Source organism: Trachypithecus francoisi, unplaced genomic scaffold (assembly GCF_009764315.1).
Source record: "Trachypithecus francoisi isolate TF-2019V2 unplaced genomic scaffold, Tfra_2.0 Lachesis_group17, whole genome shotgun sequence".
Classification (NCBI taxonomy): Eukaryota; Metazoa; Chordata; class Mammalia; order Primates; family Cercopithecidae; genus Trachypithecus; species Trachypithecus francoisi.
Window position 1 is genome coordinate 68,594,703 of NW_022681462.1, and position 26,444 is coordinate 68,621,146.

At 38.9% G+C, this 26,444-nt stretch overlaps 1 protein-coding gene across 4 annotated transcripts in view; it reads left to right on the forward strand.

The window, feature by feature from the left end:
• MAP4K3 (mitogen-activated protein kinase kinase kinase kinase 3) overlaps window positions 1-26,444 on the forward strand; it is a 187,965-nt gene that overhangs the window by 62,482 nt on the left and 99,039 nt on the right. For all 4 annotated transcript variants that reach the window (XM_033175933.1, XM_033175931.1, XM_033175932.1 and 1 more), the window contains exon 3: window positions 19,819-19,909. In XM_033175933.1, coding sequence (XP_033031824.1) covers window positions 19,819-19,909 — 91 coding nt within the window. The remainder of the gene's footprint in view (window positions 1-19,818; window positions 19,910-26,444) is intronic.

Below are 26,444 nucleotides of genomic sequence, written 5' to 3' on the forward strand. Positions count from 1 at the left end.
CAACTGGTGAATGAATATGTTGTGTTCATACAGTTGAATACTATTCAACAATAAAAACAAGATGCTGATACATACTGTAACATAGGTGACCAAAACGTGCTAAGTGAAAGGAGCTAGACGCATGAAACTACATACTGTATGATTTCATGTGAACGGTTCAGAAAAGGCAAATCTGTGGTGTCAGAAAGTTAATCTGGTGAGCTGGGGACACAGAGGGGTGGACTAACAATTATTGGACGTGAAGGTTCTTACGGGAATAATCTAGTGATGGTTGTACAACTTGGTAAATTTACTAAAAACACCATTGAATTATACACTTGAAATTGCTGAACTATCCAATTTAAACATATACCTTAATAAAATTATTAAAGATATGTAACTAAAACCATTAACAGCATTATAGTTCTTATTAATAAGACCTACACTTAGCAAATAGTTGCTATGTTATATCTATAGGTTCCTGCTTAATTTCTTTTTATCTTTTTTCCTCGTAACTTTCTGTTGAAGTAACTCGATCGCTTATCCTGTAAAGTTCCCCTCATTCCGGATTTTGCTGATTGCCTTCCTGTAGCATCATGTAATATATTCTTTGGTGAATTGATGGATAGCTCTAGAGAACTGAGTAGACTCCGATTTTTTGGGGGGTATGGAGGAGGGAACTACTTCACGAGTGGTGTTATGCTCACATTTTTCTAAGGTAGAGAGGTGTGTGTGTGTTTAAGAGACAGTCGCACTGTAGCCCAGGCTGCAGTGCAGTGGAATGATCGTGGTTCACTACAGTCTTGATCTCCTGAGCTCATACTATCCTTCTGCCTCAGCCTCCCAAGTAGCTAGGCCTGCAGGCGTGTGCTACCACACCCAGCTAATTTTTATTTTTTGTAGAGACAGGGTCTCACTGTGTTGCCGAGGTTGCTCTTGAATACCTGGTCTCAAGCGACCTCTTACCTTGGCCTTCCAAACTGCTAGGATTACAAGCATGAGCCACTGTGCCTGGCCTATATTAGAGTTTTGATGGCCAGTCTTCTACTTTTTGGAAACAAAAATTAAGTCTGAAATAGTATAGTGCAACATGTTGGATTTTAAGAATTTCTATCTAGAGTTTGTTACCTTTTCCTTTTTTTACAACTGATAAGCAATTTGAACCTGAAGCAAAATAAAAACTTACTCAGACATTTTGACCAAATTGTTTAAATGTGAAGTTACTCCAAGGTGTCTGACTTTTGCGTCTCATCTTATTCATGCAGCTTTAAATTTTAAAAAGTTTATTTATTTATTTGTGATGGGGTCTTGCTCTGTTGCCTAGACTGGAGTGCAGTGGCACGATCTTACCTTACTACAACCTCTGCCTCCTGGGTTCAAGCGATTCTCCTGTCTCAGCTACCCGAGTAGCTGGGATTTCAGGAGCGCACCACCATGCCAGGCTAATTTTTGTATTTTTAGTAGAGACAGGGTTTCACCGTGTTGGCCAGGCTGGTCTTCAATTCCTGACCTTAGGTGATCCACTCACCTCTGCCTCCCAAAGTGCTGGGATTACAAGCGTGAACCATCACACCTGGCCTAATTTATTTTTAATTTTAATTATAAGTTTTTTATTGTTTTGAGACAGAGTCTCGCTCTGTCACCCAGGCAGTGGCGTGATCTTGGCTCACTGCAGCCTCCACCTCCTGTGTTCAAGCAATCTTCATGAATAGCTAGGACTACAGTCATGCACCACCACGCCTGGCCAATTTTTGTATTTTTAGTAGAGACAAGGTTTCATCATGTTGGCCCAGATGGCCTCGAACTCCTGGCATCAAGTGATCCACCTGCCTGGGCTTCCCGAAATGCTGAGATTACAGATGTGAGCCATTTTTAATTTTTGTGAATACACAGTAGGCATATATATTTCTGGGTTACACGAGATACTTTGATACAGGCATGCAATACGTAATAATCACATCAGGGTAAACGGGATATCCGTCACCTCAAGTATTTATCTCTTGTGTTTCAAACAGACCAGTTATACTCTTCTAATTATTTTTAAATGTATAATTGAATTATTTATGTTTTTTTTTTTTACTATAGTCACCCTGTTGTGCTTGCAAATACTAGGGCTTATTCATTCTTTCTAATTTTTTGTACCAATTAACCATCTCCAAATCCCTTCCACCCCACAAACCCTGTAAGCTTCCCAGCCTATGGTAACCATCCTTCTACTCTCTATTTCCATAAGTTCAATCGTTTTGAGTTTTAGCTCCCACAGATAAATGAGAACATGTGATGTTTGTCTTTCCGTGCCTGGCTTATTTCACTTAACATAATGACTTGCAGTTCCATCCGTGTTGTTGCAAATGACAGGATCTCGTTCCTTTTGATGGCTGAGTAGTACTCCATTGTATATATGTACCATATTTCTTTATTCATTCATCTGTTGATGGACACTTAGATTGCTTCCAAATCTTGGTTATTGTGAACAGTACAGTAGTAAACGTGGGCGTGCAGATCTCTCTTTGCTGTGCTCATTTCCTTTCTTTTGGGTATATACCTAGGAGTGGAATTGCATGATTGTGTGGTAGTTTTGTTTTTAGTTTTTGGAACCTCCAAACTGTTCTCCATAGTAGTTGTGTTAATTTACATTCCTACTGACAGTGTGTGAAGGTTCCCTTTTCTCCACATTCTCACCAGCATTTATTGCCTGTCTTTTTGATAAAAGGCATTTTGAATAAGGGGAGATAATATCTCATGGTATAGTTTTGATTTGCATTTCTCTGATGATCAGTGATGTTGAGCACCTTTTCATATACCTGTTTGCAGTTTTTATGTCTTTGAAGAAATGTCTATTCAGATCTTTTGCCCATTTTTAAATTGAATTATTAGGGTTTTTTTCCCCAGTGGAGTTGTTTGAGCTCCTTACATAATCTGGTTGTTAATCCCTTGTCAGATGAGTAGTTTGCACATATTTTCTGCCATTCGTAGGGTTGTCTCTTCTCTTTGTTGGTTGGTTGTTTTGCTGTGCAGAAGCTTATTAATTTGATGTGATCCCATTTGTCCATTTTTACTTGATTGCCAATGCCTGTAGGATATTGCTCATGAAATCTTTGCCCACACCAATGTCATAGAGATTTTCCCCCATGTTTTCTTGTAGTAGTTCCATAGTTTGAGGTCTTAGATTTATGTCTTTAATCCATTTTAATTTGATTTTTATATATGGTAAGAGGAAGGGGGTCTAGTTTCAGTCTTCTGCATATGGATATCCAGTTTTCTCAGCACTGTTTATTGAAGAGACTGTCCTTTCTCCAATGTATGTTCTTGGTATCTTTGTTGAAAATGCATTCACTGTATGTGTCTGAATTTATTTCTGGGTTCTCCATTCTGTTCATTGATCTGTGTGTCTGTTTTTCCAGCAGCATGCTGTTTTGGTTACCGTAGCTCTGTAGTATAATTTGAAGTCAGGTAATGTGATTCCTACAGTTTCTTTTTTTTTTTTTTTTTTTTTTTTTGCTTAGGATAGCTTTGGCTATTTTGGGTCTTTTGTGAGTGCATAAAAATTTTAGGATAGTTTTTTCTATTTTTGTGAAGACTGTCATTCATATTTTGATAGGAATTGCATTAAATCCTTAGATTCTTTTGGGTAGCATGGACATTTTAACAATATTGATTCTTCCAGTCCATGAACATGGAATATCTTTCCATTTTTTGTGTGTGACTTCTTCAATTTCTTACATCAGTGTTTTATGTTTTCATTATAGAGATCTTTCCTTTCTTTGGTTAATTCCTAGGTATTTTATTTTATTTGTAGCTATTGTAAATGGAATTTCTTTCTTGATTTCTTTTTCAGATTGTTCACTTTTGTTATTCGAAAATGATACTTTTTTTGTATATTTATTTTGTATCCTGCAGCTTTACTGAATTTGTCAGTTTAATAGTTTTTTGGTGGAGTCTTGAGATTTTTCCAAATGTAAGATCATATAGTCTGCAAACAAGGATAATTTGACTGCTTTCTTTCCAATTTGGATGCTCGTTTATTTCTTGCTCTTGTCTGAATGCTCTACAAAAATTTAATATATAAATATATGTAATATATATTATATGTATAAAAGGGGTTAATTCAGCAAGCAAATCTCTATATAGACAGATAGATGTGTGTGTGTATATATAAATATATATATATAGAGAGAGAGAGAGAGAGAGGATATATATATAGAGAGAGAGTGACCTTCTTAGATCTTCTTACAGGTTTTGTTTTGAAATCTTTTTTTCTGATATAAATATAGCTACTCCTGTTCTTTTCTTGTTTCCATTGGCATGGAGTATCTCTTTCCATCCCTTTATTTTAGTCTGTGTATCTTCATAGGTGAAGTGTGTTTCTTGTAGACAACAGATCATTGGGCCTTATTTTCTTATGCTTTCAGCCACTCTGTTTTTTGATTGCAGAATTTAGTTCATTTGCGTCGCATCAGTGCTCAAAAAGTTTTGGATTTTGGAGCATTGTGTATATCAGATTTTTGAACTAGAGAAATTCAACCTGTAGCAGCAAGAGTTAAACATTCCACTCTTTCCTGGAGAATGTAAGTCACTTTGACATAGAGAACAAGTCTTGATTTACACCCCAGATGGCAGAGCTTCAGGTAAGAGACACAGTGTTCACATCCATCATAACTTCGTTACTAATAAGGAAAAAGAACCTTGGGTTCACTTTGTAATCCAATTCTGAAGTCAGCCTCTTTACATACAGCTCTCCTTTGCTCTAAGCCTGTCAAAACACCACTTCATTTAAATTTCATCAATTCCATTTTATTTAAAGTATTACAAAAACTCTACATTTTCCTTGGGTGAGATGCCCTAAGATTTATCTGGCGTGTGGTTTTCCTCATTGCAGTGGGTCAGTAAACCTGAATTTGTCAGATGACAGGTTTGTTTCTACAGTCTGTGGCTGATCCAGCTGGAACACTGCCAATTCTTGAGACTTATTTGGATAAAAATAATTAAAAATGGATCAAGATGAGAGCTATAGCAGAGCTTGCTAGTAGAATAGAACATATATATATATACACACACACACACTTTGGAGCTTTATTTTCAAGTTCTGATAAGTTCTTTATTTTCAAGTTCTGATAAGGTGTTATTATATAAATAAGTTATAGATCTGGAATCTCTTTTTGGGATTTAAAGTCAGAATTTAAAAGTTGCTTGTACTCATTTGTGGTATTGTTTGCAGTACTAGTTAATATGATACAGATGCAGATAGATAACAGTGATTCATTAGGTAGAAACTCACAGGAAAAACTCTTCTAAATGGGGAAACTCATTCCTTTTCCAACACAATGAAAACTACTGAGATTGATAAACAGAGAAACTTGTAGTGAGAAAATAAGGTATTATGCTTTGTTTCAGTGAGAGCAACATGCATTAAATTGTAAAGCCAAATTTTAAAAGTGTGAAAAAGTAACAATAAGACCTTATTCTACGATTTTTTCATGGACCTCCAAAGTTAAGTGTTACAGAATATTCTCTCCTGCCAGCCTTTGACATTACTTTTTTTCTTTCCTGAGAGGTAGTAGAGGTGCTTTCTGCCTCCTTGTCTTTCATCATAGAGTGACAAAACATTGGGGATATGATTTATCTGGTGCCTTTTCCCATCTCCCTTGAGTGCTTTTGTGGATCCCTTGCCACTGTGTGCTTTTTCAGTGCTGCCTTGTGTTTATTGCCGTCATGAATAGTTGTTACATCATTTGTGATAATTATTCTTCAAAGATTAATCATGGATTGCTTAGCCACTCTTAAATATATTGGAATCATCCTATGACTTGAGGCTGACTGTACTGGACAGATTGGATATTTACACATTGAATGGTAATAATGCTCCAAAATAAAAAAGCAACAGATAAAGGACTTTTTGTTTTGTTTAGCTGCAATGTATTTCTTATTCTCAGTCCTCTGTATATGACCAGTGATTTGGCTTCAAGGATGTTTATTTAGCACTTAATTTAGTTAGAAGGAAGATACAGAGATATAGTTCCTTCCTTCAAGGAACTTGTTATCCAATATGAAAACTAGAGTGTTTATGTAAGCCGCAGCCTAACTACAGAGAATCACCCATTGAGCAGAGTGTGTGTGCATATGTAGGTGGTGGTGTTGGCACTAAGGAACGGTGATGGCTGTGACTAGAAAGACTTAATTCCTGGGTCACTGAAGATCTGCCTTTGACTGTTTACTCTGAAATACTCTGGGCTGGGAATATCTAGGTAGGATGCTATGTGAAAGGACACACATAGTGCAGAGTGGCTGATATATCCTAACTTATACTTGATGGGTTCCACAGAGGCTGTGAGTTACATTTCCCTTGGGATGGTTAAGGAAGTAAAACTTCAGATGAGCCTTCAAGACTGGCTAGGATTTTGCTAGTAGAATAAGAGAATGGAGGGTATTCCACATGAGGATAGATAAAAGCAAAGGTAGTATGGAAGTACTAGGCCTGTTTGGGAAGTGGTAGTTTCATTTGTCTAGAGCAGTATGCTCTCTGTGGGCATGGCGGGATATAAGAAGTGGAAAACTGATGATAAGTTTATGGAGAGCCTTAAATACTAGCCCAAAGCAGCCAGGTGCAGTGGCTCACACCTGTAATCCCAGCACTTTGGGAGGCTGAGGTGGGCAGATCAGCTGAGGTCAGGAGTTCAAGACCAGCCTGGCTTGGTAGCACGCACCTGTGTTCCCAGCTACTTGAGAGACTGAGGCAGGAGAATCGCTCGAACCCGGGAGACGGAGGTTGCAGTGAGCCAAGATCACGCCACTGTACTCTAGCCTGGGTGACAGAGCAAAACTCCATCTCAAAAAAAATAAAAATAAAAATAAAACTAGCTCAAAGGTTTAGATTTTACCCTGTAGACAGTGGGATTTTTGTTTTTACAGGTTAGTAACATGGTCAGAGTGTAACTGTAAGAAGATTCAGTGTACACAGGCAGATGGGAGAGAGACCCTACTGGTAAGAAGACATATTGCTGTTGTGACAGCCATACTTGAGTTACAGGCAGAGGGAAGGAAGGGGTGACTGCATGAGATTTTAGGGTGGATAAGACTTTAGGCCGGGCGCGGTGGCTCAAGCCTGTAATCCCAGCACTTTGGGAGGCCGAGACGGGCGGATCACGAGGTCAGGAGATCAAGACCATCCTGGCTAACACGGTGAAACCCCGTCTCTACTAAAAAATACAAAAAAAAACTAGCCGGGCGAGGTGGCGGGCGCCTGTAGTCCCAGCTACTCGGGAGGCTGAGGCAGGAGAATGGCGTGAACCCGGGAGGCGGAGCTTGTAGTGAGCTGAGATCCGGCCACTGCACTCCAGCCTGGGCAACAGAGCGAGACTCCATCTCAAAAAAAAAAAAAAAAAAAAGACTTTAAACATGATTGATAAATTACAAGGGATAAGGGAAAGGTACAATATATGTCAAAATTGAGTTTATGGGAAGAATAGTTTTGTTGTATTGTTTTGATTTTAGGAACTCATTTTCATGAGTTTTATACAGCTATGGTTTATGCCTATGTAACCTCAAGAATAGATCAGGAGCTGCTAAAAAACATTATCTTTAAATCAGGTCTGGTGAGAGAACAGAAAGTTGGGAGATGAAAAACGTCCAAAATTAGAACTATTTTATTTAACTTTTTCTTTTTGGGGATTTTTTTTTTTTCTTTTCTTTTAGAGATAGGATCTCACCCTGTCACCCAGGCTGGAGTATAGTGATGTGATCATAGCTCACTGCAGCCCCAACTCCTGGGCTCAAGCAATTCTCCTGACTTAGCCTCACTACTAGCTGGGATTAGCAGGTGTGCACCACCACACCAGGCTAATTTTTTAGTTTTTTTTGTAGAGACTGGGTCTCACTGTGTTGCCCAGGCTGGTCTCGAACTCCTGGCCTCAAGTGATTGTCCTGCCTCGCCCTCGCAATGTTCTGGGATTACAAACATAAACCACTGTGCATGGCTAAAACTGTTTTGAACAGTATGTCACTGTTCTTGTTGGTGGGCATGATAAAAGCAGAAAAATTTTTGCCCATTGTGTTCTTCACTTCCCTTAAAATCTACATCATGCTCTATTTTTCCCTTTTCTGTCCTTATTCCAAAAACATTTTTTGAGTCTCCTATAATACTTACTTTACATATAGAAACTGTAGGGATGCTGCCATCATTTTTAGTAGGTGGGAGGGATATACTCCAGAGGATTTTCACTAGAAATTCACTCCTGAGTTATACGTATCTTCCTTATTTTGGGCCTTCCATCAGAACCACTTGGGTAAACCTGGCTCTCAAAAGAGCTGGATCAGGTAAGAAAAGGAGACCCACCAGGTTTATAGGTCAGGAAGCTCAAGTTAAGCCCTCCTTCCCTGACTGCCTGGACACAATCCGTTTGCACTAGAGAATGTTTTCTCAAATATTCCTTTAAAATAAGAAAGGAGTGGAACTGGTTCTTTGGGATGAAAAAAATCTTAATTCGTTTTATGTGTAAAGCACAGATATATATATATATATATATATATATGTATATATGCATAATACATAAACATGCAGAATATCTGTGGTATTAAAATTTCATGGGGGAGAGGCATTAGGAAAACAGAGTTGGGAAACACAGCGTTAGGGTAGAAATTTTTTCTTTTTGTCTTAAAGATGAGGTCTCACTATGTTGCCCAAGTTGGATCAAACTCTCACCTCAGTCTCCCAAATATCTGGGGCTACAGGCTTCCAACACCATGCCCAGTTCTAGAGTAGAACTTTTTTTTAGGGAGCCAGGGCCATGGTTTCTTTTTTTTTTTTTTTTTCCCTTTTCCTTTTTTTTTTTGTTTTTTTAGATAGAGTCTCACTCTATCACCCAGGCTGGAGTGCAGTGGCACAGCCACAGCTTACTGCAGCCTCAACCGCCCGGGCTCAGTCAGTCCTCCCATTTAAGCCTCCCAAGTAGCTGGGACTACAGGCTCACACCACCATACCCAGCTTATTTGGCTTATTTAATTTTTTTCTACAGATGAGGTTTCACCATGTTGCCCAGGCTAGTCTGAAACTCCTGGGCTGAAGCAAACCACCTGCCTCAGCCTCCTAACGTGCTGGGAGTACAGGTGTGAGCCACTGTGCCTGGCTTCTTTTTTTGTTTAGATAGTTTGAGCAAGGGAATTTCTTCTTGACTTTATGAACCCAAGTGTCCATTCAGTAACAATGTATGTAAATATAAGTGACACTTAAGCATTAATCAAGAACACTTAGTAAAATACAGCCAAACAAATAAATAGGCTCTAAGTTATTTTTATCAGGTGAAGTATTTGAAGGGTGGTTTTCTTCATTCTCATTTCTGAAAAAAATACGAATATTGCTCTTACAATCATTTTTTCATTTGTTTTGAAATAACTAGGAATCAATAGAATTATTAGATACTTCCTTTGTATTTCTGTTATTGATCAGGGCTTTAATATTTCTTCAAAAAATTCAAAGTTGGATGCTGCTTTTGTGGTTTTAGAAGTTTTTTCTAATTTTATATTGTTATTACTTAAGCCAATTTCTTATCTTTTTAAAGGTTAGCCATTGGGTTTCAAGATACCCTGATAGTTTAATGTAGTATTTCAGAGTATTTCCTGGTACTCCAGTAGTTTGAGACAATAATTGACAACTTAAGAGAAGCTGGAATGTTAGCCATAGGTTACTGTGTAAATCAAAAAATAAAGTTCCAAGGTCTCCCAACCATCTGAATGAACCCCTCCGCTGGACCAAAGGCATTCCGAAGTTACCCTGAAAAACTCAGGCGACGATGGAAGTGGAGGTTGAACATGCCTCATTACAACCTCTTCCCTTTTGGAATTCAGGGAAAGCTGACTGGTATTAACATTAATGCAGATCTTAACGTCTGATGAGCAACATTTACAGTCTATTCTCTCTGAAGCCTACTACCTGGAGGTTTCATCTGGGTGATAAAACCGTGGTCTCTGCAACCCCTTATCACAACCTAGACATTCCTTTCTGTTGATGATAACTGTTTAAGCCAATTGCCAATCAGAAAATTTTAGAAATCTACCTCTGACCTGGAAGCCACTACCTCAACCCCCACCCCACCACCCTGCTTTGAGCTGTCCCACCCTTCTAGATCAAACCAATGTTAAGTCTTAAATGTATTTGATTGAAGCCTCAGCACTCCCTAAAATGTATAAAACTAGGCTGTACCCCAACCACCTTGGGCATATGTTCTCAGGTCTCCTGAGGGCTCTGTTATGGGCCATTGATCACTCATATTTGGCTCAGAATAAATCTCTTCAAATATTTTAGAGTTTGACTCCTTTCATGAACGACTCAAGTACCGTTAATTTCATTTATTGTTTCTATCATAGGAAATGGAGTTTAGAAATTATGTATTTTGAATGACACTGCACATGAAATTAAAAGTTAATTTGAACTTGACTTTAAAACACTTTTACATGTAACATACATGTATGTTCTCACTTCTCTGTGTTTGAAATAGAATGGAAATGGAAGATTTGAGAATGAAATACCCATAACAATGGCATGAGAAACCTTGTTTATTTTTCATAGTCTAAGCTTAAATTTTTCTCTGGGCTATAGGACATTTTAAAAATTACTATGGTGTAACCCAAAAATAAAATTCTAAGCTCCCCAGCTGACTGATGGACGCTCTCCTCAGCCAAGTGCATTCCAAAGTTAACCTGAAAAACTAGTTCAGGCCATGATGTTATCATCATAATGAGACTCCACATCCTCATTATACCCTCCTCCCTTTGGAATTCAGGCTCAGCTGACCAACATTAACATTTAAACAGAGAATCTTAAGACTAGTGAACAGACTTTTTGTAGCAATAAGACACCAAATTCCATCCTGACTCTCGTATAGCATCACATGACAGATAGCAGGCCCTGCAAGAAATTGAAGTATTTTATCCCAAGTATATTTCTTTGATATATTTTGAAATGGTCCTGCAAAGCTGTCTCTTGTGGGGGAAATCTGTATTCCATAGAGAATTCATTTTCCTTTCTAGGTCTTTTTCCTGATCTAGGAGAGAGTTAACTGAGTCTGGTACTTTATAGGTCTGACAAAATCTCTGAAGTCTGCTACCTGGAGGCTTCATCTGCATGATAAAACCTTGGTCTTCACTACCCATTATTTTTATTTTTTATTTTTATTTTTTGAGACGGAGTCTTGCTCTGTCACCTAGGCTGGAGTGCAGGGGCGCCATCTTGGCTCACTGCAAGCTCCACCTCCTGGGTTCACGCCATTCTCCTGCCTCAGCCTCCCACACGGCTGGGATTACAGGCATGTGCCATCACACCCGGCTAATTTTTGTATTTTTAGTAGAGATGGGGTTTCACCATTTTGGCCAGGCTGGTCTCAAACTCCTGGCCTCAGGTAATCCACCCACCTTGGACTCCCAAAGTGCTGGGATTACAGGACTAAGCCACTGCACCTGGCCCACCGTACGTGTTTTGATTGATGTCTTATGTCTCCCTAAAATGTATAAAACCAACCACTTTGGGCACATGTTCTCAGGATCTCTTGGAGCTGTATTACAGACCACTGGTCATTCATATTTGGCTCAAAATAAATCTCTTCAAATATTTTAGAGTTTGTCTCTTTTTATCAATGGTGGTAAAAACACATCACATGATATCTATCCTGTTAACAAATTTAAATATTTAGTACAGTATTGTTAACTATAACCATTATGTTATAGATTATATTCTAGAATTTTTTCATCTTGCATGACTGAAATTCTTTACGCGCTGAACAGCAACTCCTAATTCTTCCTTCCCCCAGCCTCTGGCCATGACCATTCTGCTTTCTGGAGGGCAGATGTCTCTTTGAGATTCTAATTTCAGTTCTTTTGGGTATATACCCACAAGTAAGATTGCTGGATCATATTGCATTTCTATTTTTAATATTTAGAGGAACTTCTGTACTGTTTTCCATAGTGGCTATGCCATTTTACATTCCCATCAACAGTGGACGGGGGTATTCATTCTGGGCCAACACTTGCTATTTTCTCGTTTTGTTTTGTTGTGTTTTGTTTTTTATAATGGCCTTCTGAACAGGTGAGAGGTGACATCATGGTTTTGATTTGCATTTCCCTGAAGACAGTGATGTTGGACATCTTTTGATATAGATCTGTTGGCCATGTGTATATCTTTTTTTTGAGAAATTTCAAGTCCTTTGCTCTTAAAAAAAAAAAAAATCCCCAGTATGATTACTGTATAAATGACAAAAATTGTATACTGTTTGTTTACAGCTTACAACATGGTATTCTGATGCATATGTATGTTGTGAAATTCAGATCAAATAAAGCTAATTCATGTATCCATCTCCCATTGCTTTTTTTTTTTTTTTTTTTTTTAAAGATAGACTCTCACTCTATTGCCCAAGCTAGAGTACAATGGCACAGTCTTGGCTCACTGCAACCTCCACCTCCTGGGTTCAAGCAATTCTTCCACCTCAGTCTCCTGAGTACCTGGGATTACAGATGGCTCCACTACACCCAGCTAATTTTTTGTATTTTTAATGAAGTCTGGGTTTTGCCATGTTGGGAAGGCTGCTCTCGAACTCCTGACCTTAGGTGATCCGCCTACCTCGGCCTCCAGAAGTGCTGGGATTACAGGCATGAGCCACTGCACCCGGCCCTTTGCTCATTTTTGAATCCAATTATTTGGTAGGTTTTGTTTTGCTCTTGCATTGTGGGAGTATCTAATAACCCCTCACCACATATATGGTTTGCAAATATTTTCTTATATTCCATAGGTTGTCTTTTCATTCTGTTTCTTGTGCTGTGCAGAAGCTTTTTAGTGATGGAATTTCAGTTGTCTGTTTTTGCTTTTGTTGCCTGTGCTTTTAATGTCATATCCAAGTAATAATTGCCAAGACCAATATTATGAATGCTTTGCCCTGTGTTTTTCTTTAAGAGTTATAGTTTCAGGCCTTGCATATAAGTATTTAATTAATATTCAAGTATTTAATTAATTAAAGCTGAATTTTTTGTGTATGTAGGATAACATCCAATGTCATTCTTTTGCATACGGCCATCGACTTTTTCCCAGCACCTTTTGGTGAATACTGTTTTACCCCATTGCATAGTCTTGGCATCCTTGTAAAAGAGGATTTGACCTTATATGCATGTGTTTATGTTGGGTTTTCTTTTCTCTATTCCATTGGTCTGTATGTCTGTCTTTACGCCAGTGCCACATTGTTTGATTACCGTAGCTTTGTAATGTTTTGAAACCAGGAAGTATGAGACCTCCAGCCTTTATTCTTTTTTCTCAAGATTATTTTGGCTATTTGGGGTTCTTTGTGGTTCTATCTAAATTTTAGGATTGTGTTTTCTATTTCTGAAAGAAAAAAGTTGCTGTTTGTTTTCCAGACTACATTGATTTTGTCAATCACATTGGGTAGTATGAACATTTTAACAGTGCTCTTTCAAAAGTCGATAAACATGGCATGTCTTTCCATTTATTTTTCTAATTAAACTTTTTGTAATTTTCAGAGTACAAGTCTTCCTCCTCCTTGGTTAAGTTTATTACTAGGTATTCTTTTTGATGCTGTTGTAATTGGGATTATTTTCCTTTTCAGATTGCTGTTAGTATATATAAATGCAGTTGACTTTGTATCCTGCAGCTTTGCTGAATTTGTTTATTAGCTCTAACAGTTTTTTTGTGGAATCCTTAGAGCTTTCTATATGTCATCTTCCAGCAAATATAATTTTACTTCTTCCTTTTCAATTTGGACGTCTTTTATTTCTTTTTCTTGTTTCTGCCTGTAGGACATTTAACATGATCCAGGATAAAGAATCAGAAAGATGAGAATTATTCCAGATGTATCAATTCTAAATAAGAGCTACTTATTTCAGAATAATATCTATTAGAAAACTGTTCCTTCATGTTTATTTTTTCAGGTGAATTTAAGTATAATTTTTTCAGGACTCAATTGGCATTTTGATTGGAATTGCAATAATACAGTTATTAATTCATAAGGTACTTGCCGTCTTTACCATAGTAAGTTCTTCTATTCAGAAGAGAAGTGTCTTTTGCTCTTTTCAGGTCTTTTATCTCTCAGAATACTTTGTTTTCTTATTTTCTTTTAATCATCTTTATTTCTCTCTTCTACATGTTTAACGTCTTCATGACTCTGATAAGCTAACATGGTTTTCCAGAAGCGTCTTGACAAATGTCATTATAATGAAATAATTCTTTGCAGTATCAAACAGCTATTTAACATGAAAACTAACAACAGAGCAGATTCTATTTAAAATGATAATTTAATAATAAATCAAATGTTTAGTATTTAAATAAAATGTAGTTTAAATAATGTTTAAATAACTTAATAATTATCATTTTAAAGATTTTAAAAGCAAGTTTAAACTTTGTATGGAGCCTGTGGGTTTTAAAGCTTATTCTTAGGTACACAATTTAATTTGACACATTCTAATGTTATTGAAGGATTTTAAAAAATTGTTTCTGCCTTTTGTTCAGGTGTTTGTTTTCCAAGAGCACAGTCATATATAGTAAATAATGAAAATTTTCTACTTCTATTGTTTATACCACCTTATTTTTTTCTTATGGGTTTCAGTTGGTTATTACCTTTGGAGTAATTCATTAATTCATTTATATTGAAAGAGTCTAATGTGCTAGGGAGACACACATAAGTAAACATATAATATGTTAAGTGTCATAAATGGGGAAAAATAGAGTAAGGGGCATAGAATTGTGACTATGGGTAGTTGCTATAATATATATTATTATATGTAATATATAATCACATTATTACATGAAACATGATATAATTACTATAATACAGAGACAAAAGGGTGTAGGGGAGGGAAGGAAAAAGAGAGAAAGAAAGAAACAGAAGAGAAACAGGAGACAGAGACAGACAAATTTGCCTGAGATGATACAACTAGTAAATTGTGAAACCAAGTTTCATAATTAGGTTTTCTGATTTCAAAGTGCATATCCTTAATAGGGACACTGTGCTGGAATCTGTAGATAGGGCCAGCAGCAAAGTGTGGACTTAATGTGACAGAAATAAGGGACCTATTCAGGGTTAATCTTTAAGCTATTATTGTTTTGATTGTTGATATAGTTTAGCTGTGTTCCTACCCAAATCTCGTCTTGAATCGTTCCCATAATCCCCACATGTTATGGGAGGGACTTCATGGGAGGTAATTTCATCTCGGGGGCAGTTACCCCCTGCTGCTGTTCTCGTGATAGTGAGTGAGTTCTCATAAGATCTGATGATTTAATAAGTGGCTTTTCCCCCTTTTGCTCATACTTCTCCCACCTGCCATCATGTGAAGAAGGATGTGTTTGCTTCCCCCTCTGCCATGATTGTAAGTTTACTGAGCCCTCCCCAGCCATGCCAAACTTTGAGTCAATTAAACCCTTTTCCTTTATAAATTACCCAGTCTTGGGTATGTCTTTATTAACAGCACGAGAATGGACTGTTACAGTAAATTGGTACCAGGAGTGGAGTGCGGCTGTAAAGATACCTGAAAATCTGGAAGCAACTTTGGAATTGGGTAACAGGCAGAGGTTGGAACCGTTTGGAGGGCTCAGAAGAAGAAAACCTGGAAAAGTTTGGAAATTCCCAGAGACTGTAGGGCTCAGAAGACAGAAAGACGTGGGAATGTTTGGAACTTTCTAGAGACATGTTGACTGGCTTTGACCAAAATGCTGATAGTGATATGGACAATAAAGTCCAGACTGAGGTGCTCTCAGATGGAGATGAGGAACCTGTGGGGTACTAGAGCAGAGGTGACTCTCGTTAGGCTTTAGCAAAGAGAGTGGCAGCATTTTGCCCCTGCCCTAGGGATATGTGGAACTTTGAACTTGAGAGAGATGATTTAGGGTATCTGATGGAAGAAATTTCTAGGGAGCAAAGCGTTCAAGAGGAAGCAGAGCATAAAAGTTTGGAAATTTTGCAGCCCCACAGTGCGATAGAAAAGAAAACCCCCTTTTCTTCAGGAGAAATTCAAACCTGCTGCAGAAATTTACATAAGTAACAAGGAACCAAATGTTAATCACTAAGACAAGGGGAACATGTCTCCAGGGCGTTTCAGAGACTTTTGCAGCTGCCGCTCCCATCACAGGCCCAGAGGCTTAGGAGGAAAAATGGTGGTGTGGGCCAGGCCCAAGGTTCCCCCTGCTGTGTGCAGCCTACAGACTTGGTGCTCTGCGTCCTAGCCACTGCAGCCATGGCTAAAAGGGGCCAACGTACATCTCAGGCCCTTGCTTCGGAGGGTGCAAGCCCCAAACCTGGCAGTTTCCACATGGTATTGAGCCCACAGGTGCACAGAAACCAAGAATTGAGGTTTGAGAACCTCTGGCTAGATTTCAGAGGATATATAGAAATGCCTGGATGTCCAGACAGAAGTTTGCGGCAAGGGGGAGCCCTCGTGGTTCTGCTAGGGCAGTGCAGAAGGGAAACATGGGGTTGGAGCCCCCACACAGAGTTCCCACTGCAGTACTGCCTAGTGGAACTGTAAGAAGATGGTCACTGTCCTCCGGGCCTCAGAATGGTAGATCCACCAACAGCTTGCACTGTGCGCCTGAAAAAGCTGCAGATACACTCAATTCCAGCCTGTGAAAGCAGCCAGGAGGGGAGCTGTACCCTGCAAAGCTACAGGGGTGGAGCTGCCCAAGGCCATGGGAGCCCACCTCTTGTTATCAGCATGACCTGGATGTGAGATATGGAGTCAAAAGAGATCATTTTGGAACTTTAAGGTTTAATGACTACCCTATTGGATTTCAGACTTGCCAGGGGCCTGTAGCCCCTTTGTTTTTCGTTTCTCCCATTGGAACAGCTGTATTTACCCAATGCCTGTACCCCCATTGTATCTAGAAAGTAACTCACTTGCTTTTGATTTTACAGGCTCAGAGGTAGAAGGGACTTGCCTTGTCTCAGACGAGACTTTGGACTTGAACTTTTGGGTTGATGCCAGAGTGAACTAAGACTTTGGGAGACTATTGGAAAGACACAATTGTGATTTGAAATATGAGGACCTGAGATTTGGGAGGGACCAGAAGTGGAATGATGTAGTTTGGTTGTGTCCCCACCCATATCTCATCTTGAATTATAGTTCCCATAATCCCCATGTGTTGTGGGGGGACCCAGTGGGAGGTAATTGAATCATGGGGGCAGTTACCCCCTGCTTCTTTTACTCATGATAGGCCTATCTTTATAATGTATTTCTCATGAGCCTTGAACAAAGTTCTTTAAATCCTTCGGATTATTAATGTATTAAACTCTACTTTTTTCTTACCCAAATCTACATTTTTTATTTACCTTTAAAAATTGAGTAGGTGAACTTTTTCTTTGGATTTTTTTCCCACAAAAATGTTGAATTTAATTTGACCATTCTCACAATCACATAAAGTTGACTTAATAGTACAAAATGATACACTTTGGATCAGTAGTATTTCATGGGAAAGCTGCAGTTGAAAACCTAAAGCCACTAATACGTTTTATTAGAAATCAAAGGAATAATATATAGGCAATTAATTATATAAAACATGCTAACAATTGGATGAAATTAAACCAAAAGCTGATATTCTGGATTTACAGTCATCATAGAAAGGAATTATGTGGTGTTGTAGATTCATTCAGTCAACAGTTCTTTATTGATCACATCTTAGGTATTAGGGGTACAAAGATTATGAAGACATAATCCTATCCTAGAGGACTTTGTATTCTAGTGAACACATAGACATGCAGACATCAGTGTATACAAAGATCACTGTAGAAGTTATGATGCTTATAGTTACCTGTAACAGAAGCCCCAGCTGGAACTGAACAATGAGATCACTTGGACTCGGGAAGGGGAACATCACACACTGGGGCCTATCATGGGGAGGGGGGAGGAGGGAGGGATTGCATTGGGGAGTTATACATGATATAAACGTCATGCACATGTACCCTAGAACTTAAAGTATAATAAAAATAAAAAATAAAAATAAAAAAAAAAAAAAAGAAGCCCCAGCTGAAGTGGCTTAAACAATACACAGAGTTTATTGGTCATGTACAGGTGTAAGTGAAAATTACAGAGGCAGGTGAGGCTTGCTGTAGTAGCTCAATATGCTTCCTTTTACCTGTTTCTCCTCAGTGCTTTCCACATATTAACTTTATCCTAAGGCTGACTCCCTTTGAGGTTATATCATGACTACTAATAACTCTCGGGACTACCCACAGAAAGAGAGCTTTTGTCTCCCAACCATCAAACTAAAGTCTTGGGTTCACTCTAACTAGATCAACTTTGACTGTATGCAACTCTTTCACTAGATTGAATAAAAGTATAATTTTGGGTTGAATGAGAAACTAAAAGTCCAGAACTTACAAAGTACCTAGTATACCTATAAAAATTGGTGTGTGTCTTATTTTGGCTTTGTTATTTCTAACTTTGATTTCTTCTAATACACAGAAAATGAGGAATCCTTAATGGTGGGAAGTAAAGTGATAAGAAGATCATAGTTCAATAATCTTCCAAATTTTTGAAAGCCTAAAAATTATATCTTTGGAGATCTGTGATTTTGTGCTCACATCAATGCAGAAATTAAAAACTCAACATAAGAAGTGTGTCCTCTCCATTATTTCTTCCCTTGTAACTGGGGCAGTAAGGTGGATTTTGATATTGGGTTCACATGGTTCATGGTTGGGCTGTTTCACGTCTCAGTTACATTTGCAGTAGCAAAATGCCAAGGCCAGAAATGTCAGGGCTTACCACAATGACCTCATACTTACGATTTGAGCAGTAATTGGGGAAGCCTTCTGTTTTTTACTTTGCTACTAATTTACATTTAATCAGGCTATTCATAGTATATAATACTTTAAAAGCTGAATTAGTAATACAAAGCTACTTTTATTTCAGAGTAAGCACTTCCACTTGTTCTCTTTCTGCATAGTCTCTGGTTCACCACATTTGCATTCACTGCAGTTCTGTATCTCTCCATGACAAGTGTTCATTCAGGAGCCACAGCATGTGACACTGCTATAGGATTGCCAGATCTTATTTTAGAGAGTTTGGACAAGGGGGCAGTAGGAGAGAGATTATTTGCTAATAGTCTGACCAGGCTAAAATACAATCCCATTCTGCATCCTAACACAGTTGGAACAAGGCACCCAAATGCAGGATAAGCCTGTGAATGTGGGCCATCTGGTAATCCAGTACTGCTCGAATGTAGGCCTCTCAGCTCTACAAACAGCCTTTGGAGATAAATTTGACACACTTGGTGTATAAGGGTTCCTGCCCTAACTTAAAAAAGAATTACTTCTTTGTGCTAAAATTATATTAAATGTTATTTAGAAATAAAGGAAAAAGTAATTTACATTTCCTATTGATGGATTATACTGATGATTATGTCCAAGGCATAATAATAATAATAATAATAATAGCAAATACTTGTATAAAGCATACTCTGTGCCAGGCACTGTTCTAAGCATTTTACATGTATTGGTTCATTTAACCCTTACAACATCCCTATGAGATACGCTATTACTATTTTACTGAGGATGGAATTGGCACAGAGAAGTCAAATAGTTAACCCAAGCTTGCACAGTTTAGTGAGGAACAGAGTTAGGATTTTAATCCAGAAAGTCTGGGACCAGAGTTCATGTTTTTACTAACTGCTATATTTTCTCTCAAGTCAGGACTGAAATTGTCATTAAAAGTAATACCATTAACTTAATGGCTATGTTTTATTTATAACTCATTAATTATGTTATACTTATTAATAGGTATAATTATTTTATTGTGTTTTGAAATAAATGAGCATTTTGAAACTTACCTCTAAATATTCAACATGCTTGTGTTTTATTCTAGGAGAAGACTTTGCAGTTGTGCAGCAAGAAATTATTATGATGAAAGACTGTAAACACCCAAATATTGTTGCTTACTTTGGAAGCTATCTCAGGTATATTGTTTGTTTCCCTTTTGAAAAGCAATAATGATTTCATCACCTAATACATTAAACAAAATAAAGTTAGTTTTAATACCATGTTTTGTAGTTTTTCTTCATGCTTTGAAGATAGGATATTTTCGTACGAATGGAATTTTTACTTAGGACCTATGTTAATTCTGTAACCAATATTACAGTTGTATGACATAGGAGTTCTAGATGTGCTTTTAGTGAAGATGCTGGCAAGTAAAAACGTTATGGTTAGTCTTCCAGTGGTGGACTAGTGATCTAAATATGCCATTCTCTTGCCCCTTTCTTCTGGACTTAGGTCAGTGGAGAGTCAGGAGTATCACTTCGAGTTATGTGTTTATCAGAAACTTTTTTTTGTGTGTGTGCTTCTGGTCTAAGAGTACTATATTACCTTATCCCTTTCCTTCCTTTTGTCCAAAGAACTAGGAACTCTAATGATCTCAGTAACTTATTTTTCCAGGTGCTAAAGTGAACTTAGGACTGTGAATTTAGGACTGTGAATTTCCTTCCTCTTGTTTTGGTTCCTAGGTTATATTGCATAGACGATCACCTTAGGGTCAAATCTTGTTTCCATTCACTTCTGTATGCAACTGTGAGTTGATCACTGGTGACCTAGTTGTTTTTAAGCTTCCTCCAAGGGAAGAATAGAGAATATTTTACTTTTTATTTTTCCTTTCTCTTTTTTGGAGGGCTGGAGGGGACAGATTCTCACTCTGTCACCCAGGTTGGAGTGCTGTGGTGTGATCATGGCTCACTGCAGCCTTGACCTCCCTAGGCTCAGGTGACCAGGTGATCCTCCCACCTCAGCTTCATGAATAGCTGGGACCACAGGTACATACCACCACGCCCAGCTTTTTTTTTTGAGACGGAGTCTTGCTCTGTCGCTAGGCTGGAGTGCAATGGTGTGATCTCAGCTCACTGCAACTTCCACCTCCTGGGTTCAAGTGATTCCCCTGCCTCAGCTTCCTGAGTAGCTGGGACTACAGGCATGTGGTACCATGCCCAGCTAATTTTTTGTCTTTTAGTAGAGATGGGGTTTCATCATGTTGGCCACGATGGTCTTGATCTCCTGACCTCATGATCTGCCTGCCTCAGCCTCCCATAGTGCTGGGATTACAGGCGTGAGCCACTGCACCCAGCCTTGTTTTTGTATTTTTTTATAGAGATGGGGATCTCACTGTGTTGCCCAGGCTGGTCTCAAATTCCTGGGCTCAAATGATCCACCTGCCTCGGCCTCCCAAAGTGTTGAACTTACAGGTGTGAGCCACCCTGCCTGGCCTTCCCTATGTATTAAAAAAACTCTTAAGTTTTTCTTCAGTATACTTTAGCAGCATCCTACATACTGTAACTTATTGCAAGTTCCCATTTTCATGTGATCCAGGTACAAAACACTTTTTCTCTTCTCTTTTGGGCCCAACAGATAGAAAAGACTAAGGTATTCTTGCCCTGTCATCTTTCCAGCTTTTGAAAAGCCAACTGGACCTGCTGTTCATGGTTGTAACCACTCTTGTACAGCTTTGATTGCCCCACCTTGTTTAAGGTGGAGGTGGGGGGGGGGGTTTGGTTTTGTTTGTTTGTTTGTTTGTTTTGGGTTTTTTTTTTTGAGACAGAGTCTCACTCTTTCGCCCAGGCTGGAGTGCAGTGGCACTATCTCAGCTCACTGCACCCCCCCAGACTGGAGTGCAGTGGCGCAGTATCGGCTCACTGCAACCTCCGCTTCCTGGGTTCAAGAGATTCTCCTGCCTCAGCTTCCCGAGTAGCTGGGACGATAGGCGCATGCCACTACGCACAGCTAGATTTTTTTTTTTTTTTTTTTTGAGACTGAGTCTCTCTCTGTCGCCCAGGCTGGATCCCAGGCTGGAGTGCAGTGGCGGGATCTAGGCTCACTGCAAGCTCCGCCTCCAGGGTTCACGCCATTCACCTGCCTTAGCCTCCTGAGTAGCTGGGACTACAGGCACCTGCCACCCCACCCAGCTGATTCCCCACCGCCCGGTGAGGCAGATTTTGTCCAGACTGGAGTGCAGTGGCGCGATATCAGCTCACTGCAAGCTCCGCCTCCCAGGTTCAGGCCATTCTCCTGCCTCAGTCTCCCAAGTAACTGGGACTACACGCACCTGCCACCTCGCCCAGCTAATTTTTTGTATTTTTAGTAGAGACGGGGTTTCACCGTGTTAGCCAGGATGGTCTCAATCTCCTGACCTCATGATCCACCTGCCTCGGTAATTTTTTATTTTTAGTACAGACAGGGTTTCACCGTGTTGGTCAGGCTGGTCTCAAACTCCTGACCTCAGGTGATACACCCGCCTCGGCCTCCCAAAGTGCTGGGATTACAGGAGTGAGCCACCGCGCCCGGCCGAGGTGTGGGTTTCATGGAGACTTCAGGGAATTAACTAACCCTTTTCACATAGGGATAGGTACTATGCCCAGGTCAGTGGCTGTTACACATTTTGAATGAGTTCTTTAGCAGCCAATTTAAAACTACTTATATGGTGAGTGATTCAAACAGCAACCTAACACAGATAGTTTCTCCATCAGTTTGTATGTTAGGAAGCCTACTCAGCACAGGCAGTTACTGTGTAAGTTCAAAGAAATATTCTCTTAAAACCATTGAAGTTCATGATACAAATAACTAATACAATTAAATAGCACCACTTCAAAACACTTTGTTTTACTGCTATTGGTCCTAACAAAATGACCCACCTACTAAACTCAGCTAGGAGAAGTATTACAAAGGTTTTTTTCCCCCAAGGGCAAGCTGGTCTTTAAATGAGCATTTTTTTCCACCAGGGACATTGATACAAGAGTGTCTCTCAAATGTGATCTGAATCTTCCAGAATTATGGAACCATCCAAAATCTAACCTGTTATTCCAGGATAACCGCACTTATTTATATGGCACCCTTGGTATGGTAAAATGAGCATGATCTTTTTGCCAGAGACAAATCCTGTCTTTGGTAGTTAAGAGGTTAAGTTCTGGAAACAGATTGTCTGGTCTGAAACTTAGTTCTATCACTTATTAATCAATTATTTAACCAGTTTGTGCCTCTGTTTCCTCATCTATAAAATGGAGATGATGATAATAATATCTACATGACAGGATAGCTGTGAGTGCTTCCTAGATAACTACATGTGAAATACTAAGAAGAGTGCTTAGAATATAATAAATGCTCAATAAGTATTTGCTGCTGTCGCTGCTGCTGCTGCTACAACTACTACTACTTAACTTTCTAAAAGTATCATTATTTTAGTGTCTCATTTGATCTTTCAGCAACCTGGATGGCAGTATAACTGTGGTAGATGTTATTTCCATTTTACAAATAAGATTCTTGAGAGAATTTAACATCTAAGTTTTTTATTTTATGATTTTGCTTTATTCCAAATACAAAGAATACAAAAAGCAAAATTACCCAGAAACCAAAGTAAAACAGACAAAAGTAGGATCATTTTTTTTCAGTAGAACTATGTTCTTTTAGTGTTGTATAATCTAATATCAAGAAACACTGATTTAAATATGTTCTTTTATTCTATAACAGGTATAGCTGATCAAAGTGATATGATGGTAAATAGTCGTATAATGTAAGACAGCAATTAATTTTATCTCTCTCTTGCTCTTTTCTTCTGTAGAGATTCTTCCCATATTCCCTAATTGAAGCTCAGTCTCAGCCAAGTTTGGAGTAGGGAATCCTAATGATTAGACTTGTAGGATGTTAGATCTGTAAGGGACTAAGAGATGTTATCATACAGCCCACTCTTGGTTATAGATGAGAAAATGGAATGGGGAATAAATGACTTATTTAGACTATTCAACTTTTCATTAGTGGCACTGGGATTTAAACCTGGCATTGCAGCTAGCTAGTCTGATGTCTTTTTTGGCATACCATTTTGAGATTTGGCATACCATTTCTGAGATGTAGTCTCAGAGGGAACATGATTTCCTGAATTCGTTCTCATTACTGAATGACTTTACAAAGGAGGATCTTGTTTGAACTTGATACAAACCCCGTAAAATATATACTGTTCATTGCAACATTCTTCCTTCTATTTGTTGCTATTACAACCTAGATAACAAATTTAGACAAAAAGTCGAGGAAATTGAGCAAATGTAGTTTGACCATTGATAAATTTCCCCCTCAGAGAATCAGACTTAACCTATGAATTATCTTGACAGATGACTAGCATATAAGTAAGTTTCAGAAGCCCATCTTATATCAGGGTAGCTGTGCTTGCTTCTGAAGAAATACTGAAACTGAGCTCCTATAAAGCAGAATACTTGGCATTCTTAACAAGGCCTTTCCTACTCCACTGTTCAATATCATTAATATACTGTCCAATAAAAACTCGATAGACAAAGCTTTAACATTTAAAACATTTAGTCCTTGTTTGGTATGTATTTGTATCTGAATATTTATGTTTGTGTATTTATTATCTGAGGTCAGAAGTTCGAGATTAGCCTGGCCAACATGGCAAAACTCCCATCTCTACTAAACATATTAAAACATAAAACAACAGAATTAAATCATCATAGACTTATTCTTTACAATTCTTTTGGAGCTTAACTATTACTTTTTAAATTTATTTTATTTTTATTTTTTTGAAATGAAGTCTTGCTCTGTTGCCCAGGCTGGAGTGCAGTGGCGCGATCTCGGCTCACTGCAAGCTCTGCCTCCAGGGTTTACGCCATTCTCCCGCCTAAGCCTCCTGAGTAGCTGGGACTACAGGCGCCCGCCACCACGCCCAGCTAATATTTTGTATTTTTAGTAGAGATGGGGTTTCACCATTCACAGGATGGTCTCGATCTCCTGACCTCGTGATCCGCCCGCCTCGGCCTCCCAAAGTGCTGGGATTACAGGCGTGAGCCACCGTGCCCAGCCTAACTATTACTTCTTTTAAACTAAAGATGAGTTTAAATGAATTTCACATTCCTTCTAAGCATTCCTTAGCCCAGTATATCATTTAAGAATAAGTTAAGAAAATGCAGACATTCCTCTCAAGCTTGAACCAATAAAAGCTTGGGGGAAAAACAATAAATGCTCCTTTATTTGTTTTTGAGACAGAGTCTGGCTCTGTCACCCAGGCTGCAGTGCAGTGGCACGATCTCGGCTCACTGCTACCTCCTCCTCCCGAGTTCTGGAGATTCTTCTGCCTCAGCCTCCCTAGTAGCTGGGATTACAGGCGCGTGCCACCACGCCCAGCTAATTTTTGTATTTTTAGTAGAGACGGGGTTTCACCATATTGGCCAGGCTGGTCTCAAACTCCTGAGCTTGTGATCTGCCTGTATCAGCCTCCCATAGTTCTGGGATTACAGGTGTGAACCACTGCACCTGTCCAACAAATGCTTCTTAATAAGCCAGTAGAAGATTTGATCCATACAGTAAAAACTATCTAGAATAGATATTTTAAACCTTTGGGCTGGTTGTGTTGTTTCACGCCTGTAATCCCAGCAATTTGGGAGGCTGAGGCAGGTAGATCATCTGAGGTCAGGAGTTTGAGATTAGCCTGGCCAACATGGCAAAACTCTCATCTCCACCAAAAAAAAAAAAATTAGCTGGGCATGGTGGCACATGCCTGTAATCCCAGCTACTAGGGAGGCTGAGGCAGGAGAATCGCTTGAACCCGGGAGGCAGAGGTTGCAGTGAGCCAAGATCGCTCCACTGCGCTCCAGCCTGGATGGCAGAACGAGACTGTCTCAAAAATAAAATAAAATAAATAAACCTTTGAAGTACAGAGTACTAGTTTAGATGAGCATTCTTTACCTCAATAACAACTTAAATATGTAAATCACCACCATTTACAAAGTGTTTATACATTATTTCTTAGCATGTAGAGTGCAGTGTTGATTTTCACAGATATAAAGATATCTAAAACCTAATCCTTCCCTTTAAGGAGCTTATAATCTAACAGAAGAAGTAGGCATGAGCAAATAATCATAACATAATATGCTAGATGCAGTAATAATTTAGAAGTAAGGCACAGAAGTGCTAAGGATGATAGACTGATTTTTGTCAAAGTAGGGGAATCAGAGAAAGCTCTGTGAATGATGTAATTGCCAAATACTGGGTGTTAAAAGATTGATAGATATTTATGTGTATACAAAATTGGAATTTTTGGCAAAGGGAACACATGCATGAAAAACTATGACATATTCAGGAGACAGCTACTGGTCTCATATTAGAGCCTGAGAGGGAAAAGGGGGTACATAGTTACTTCTCAGTATGTGCAGGGATTGGTTCCAGAACCCCAGTGGATACCAAAACCCATGAATGCTCAAGTCCCTCATATAAAGTGGCATGGCTGTGTACATCCTTCAATTCAAAATTATCTCTAGGTGACCCATGGTACCTAACACAGTGTAAATGCTATGTAAATAGTGTAATAATTTATTAATTTGTGTTATTTTTATTGTTGTGTTATTTTTATTTTTTCCCCTCTGAAAATTTTCAGTCTCCGGTTAGGTGAACCTGTGTTTGGTTGAACCCCACAGGTGCTGGACCGGTGGCCTCCAGAGGGCCGAGTGTAGTTGG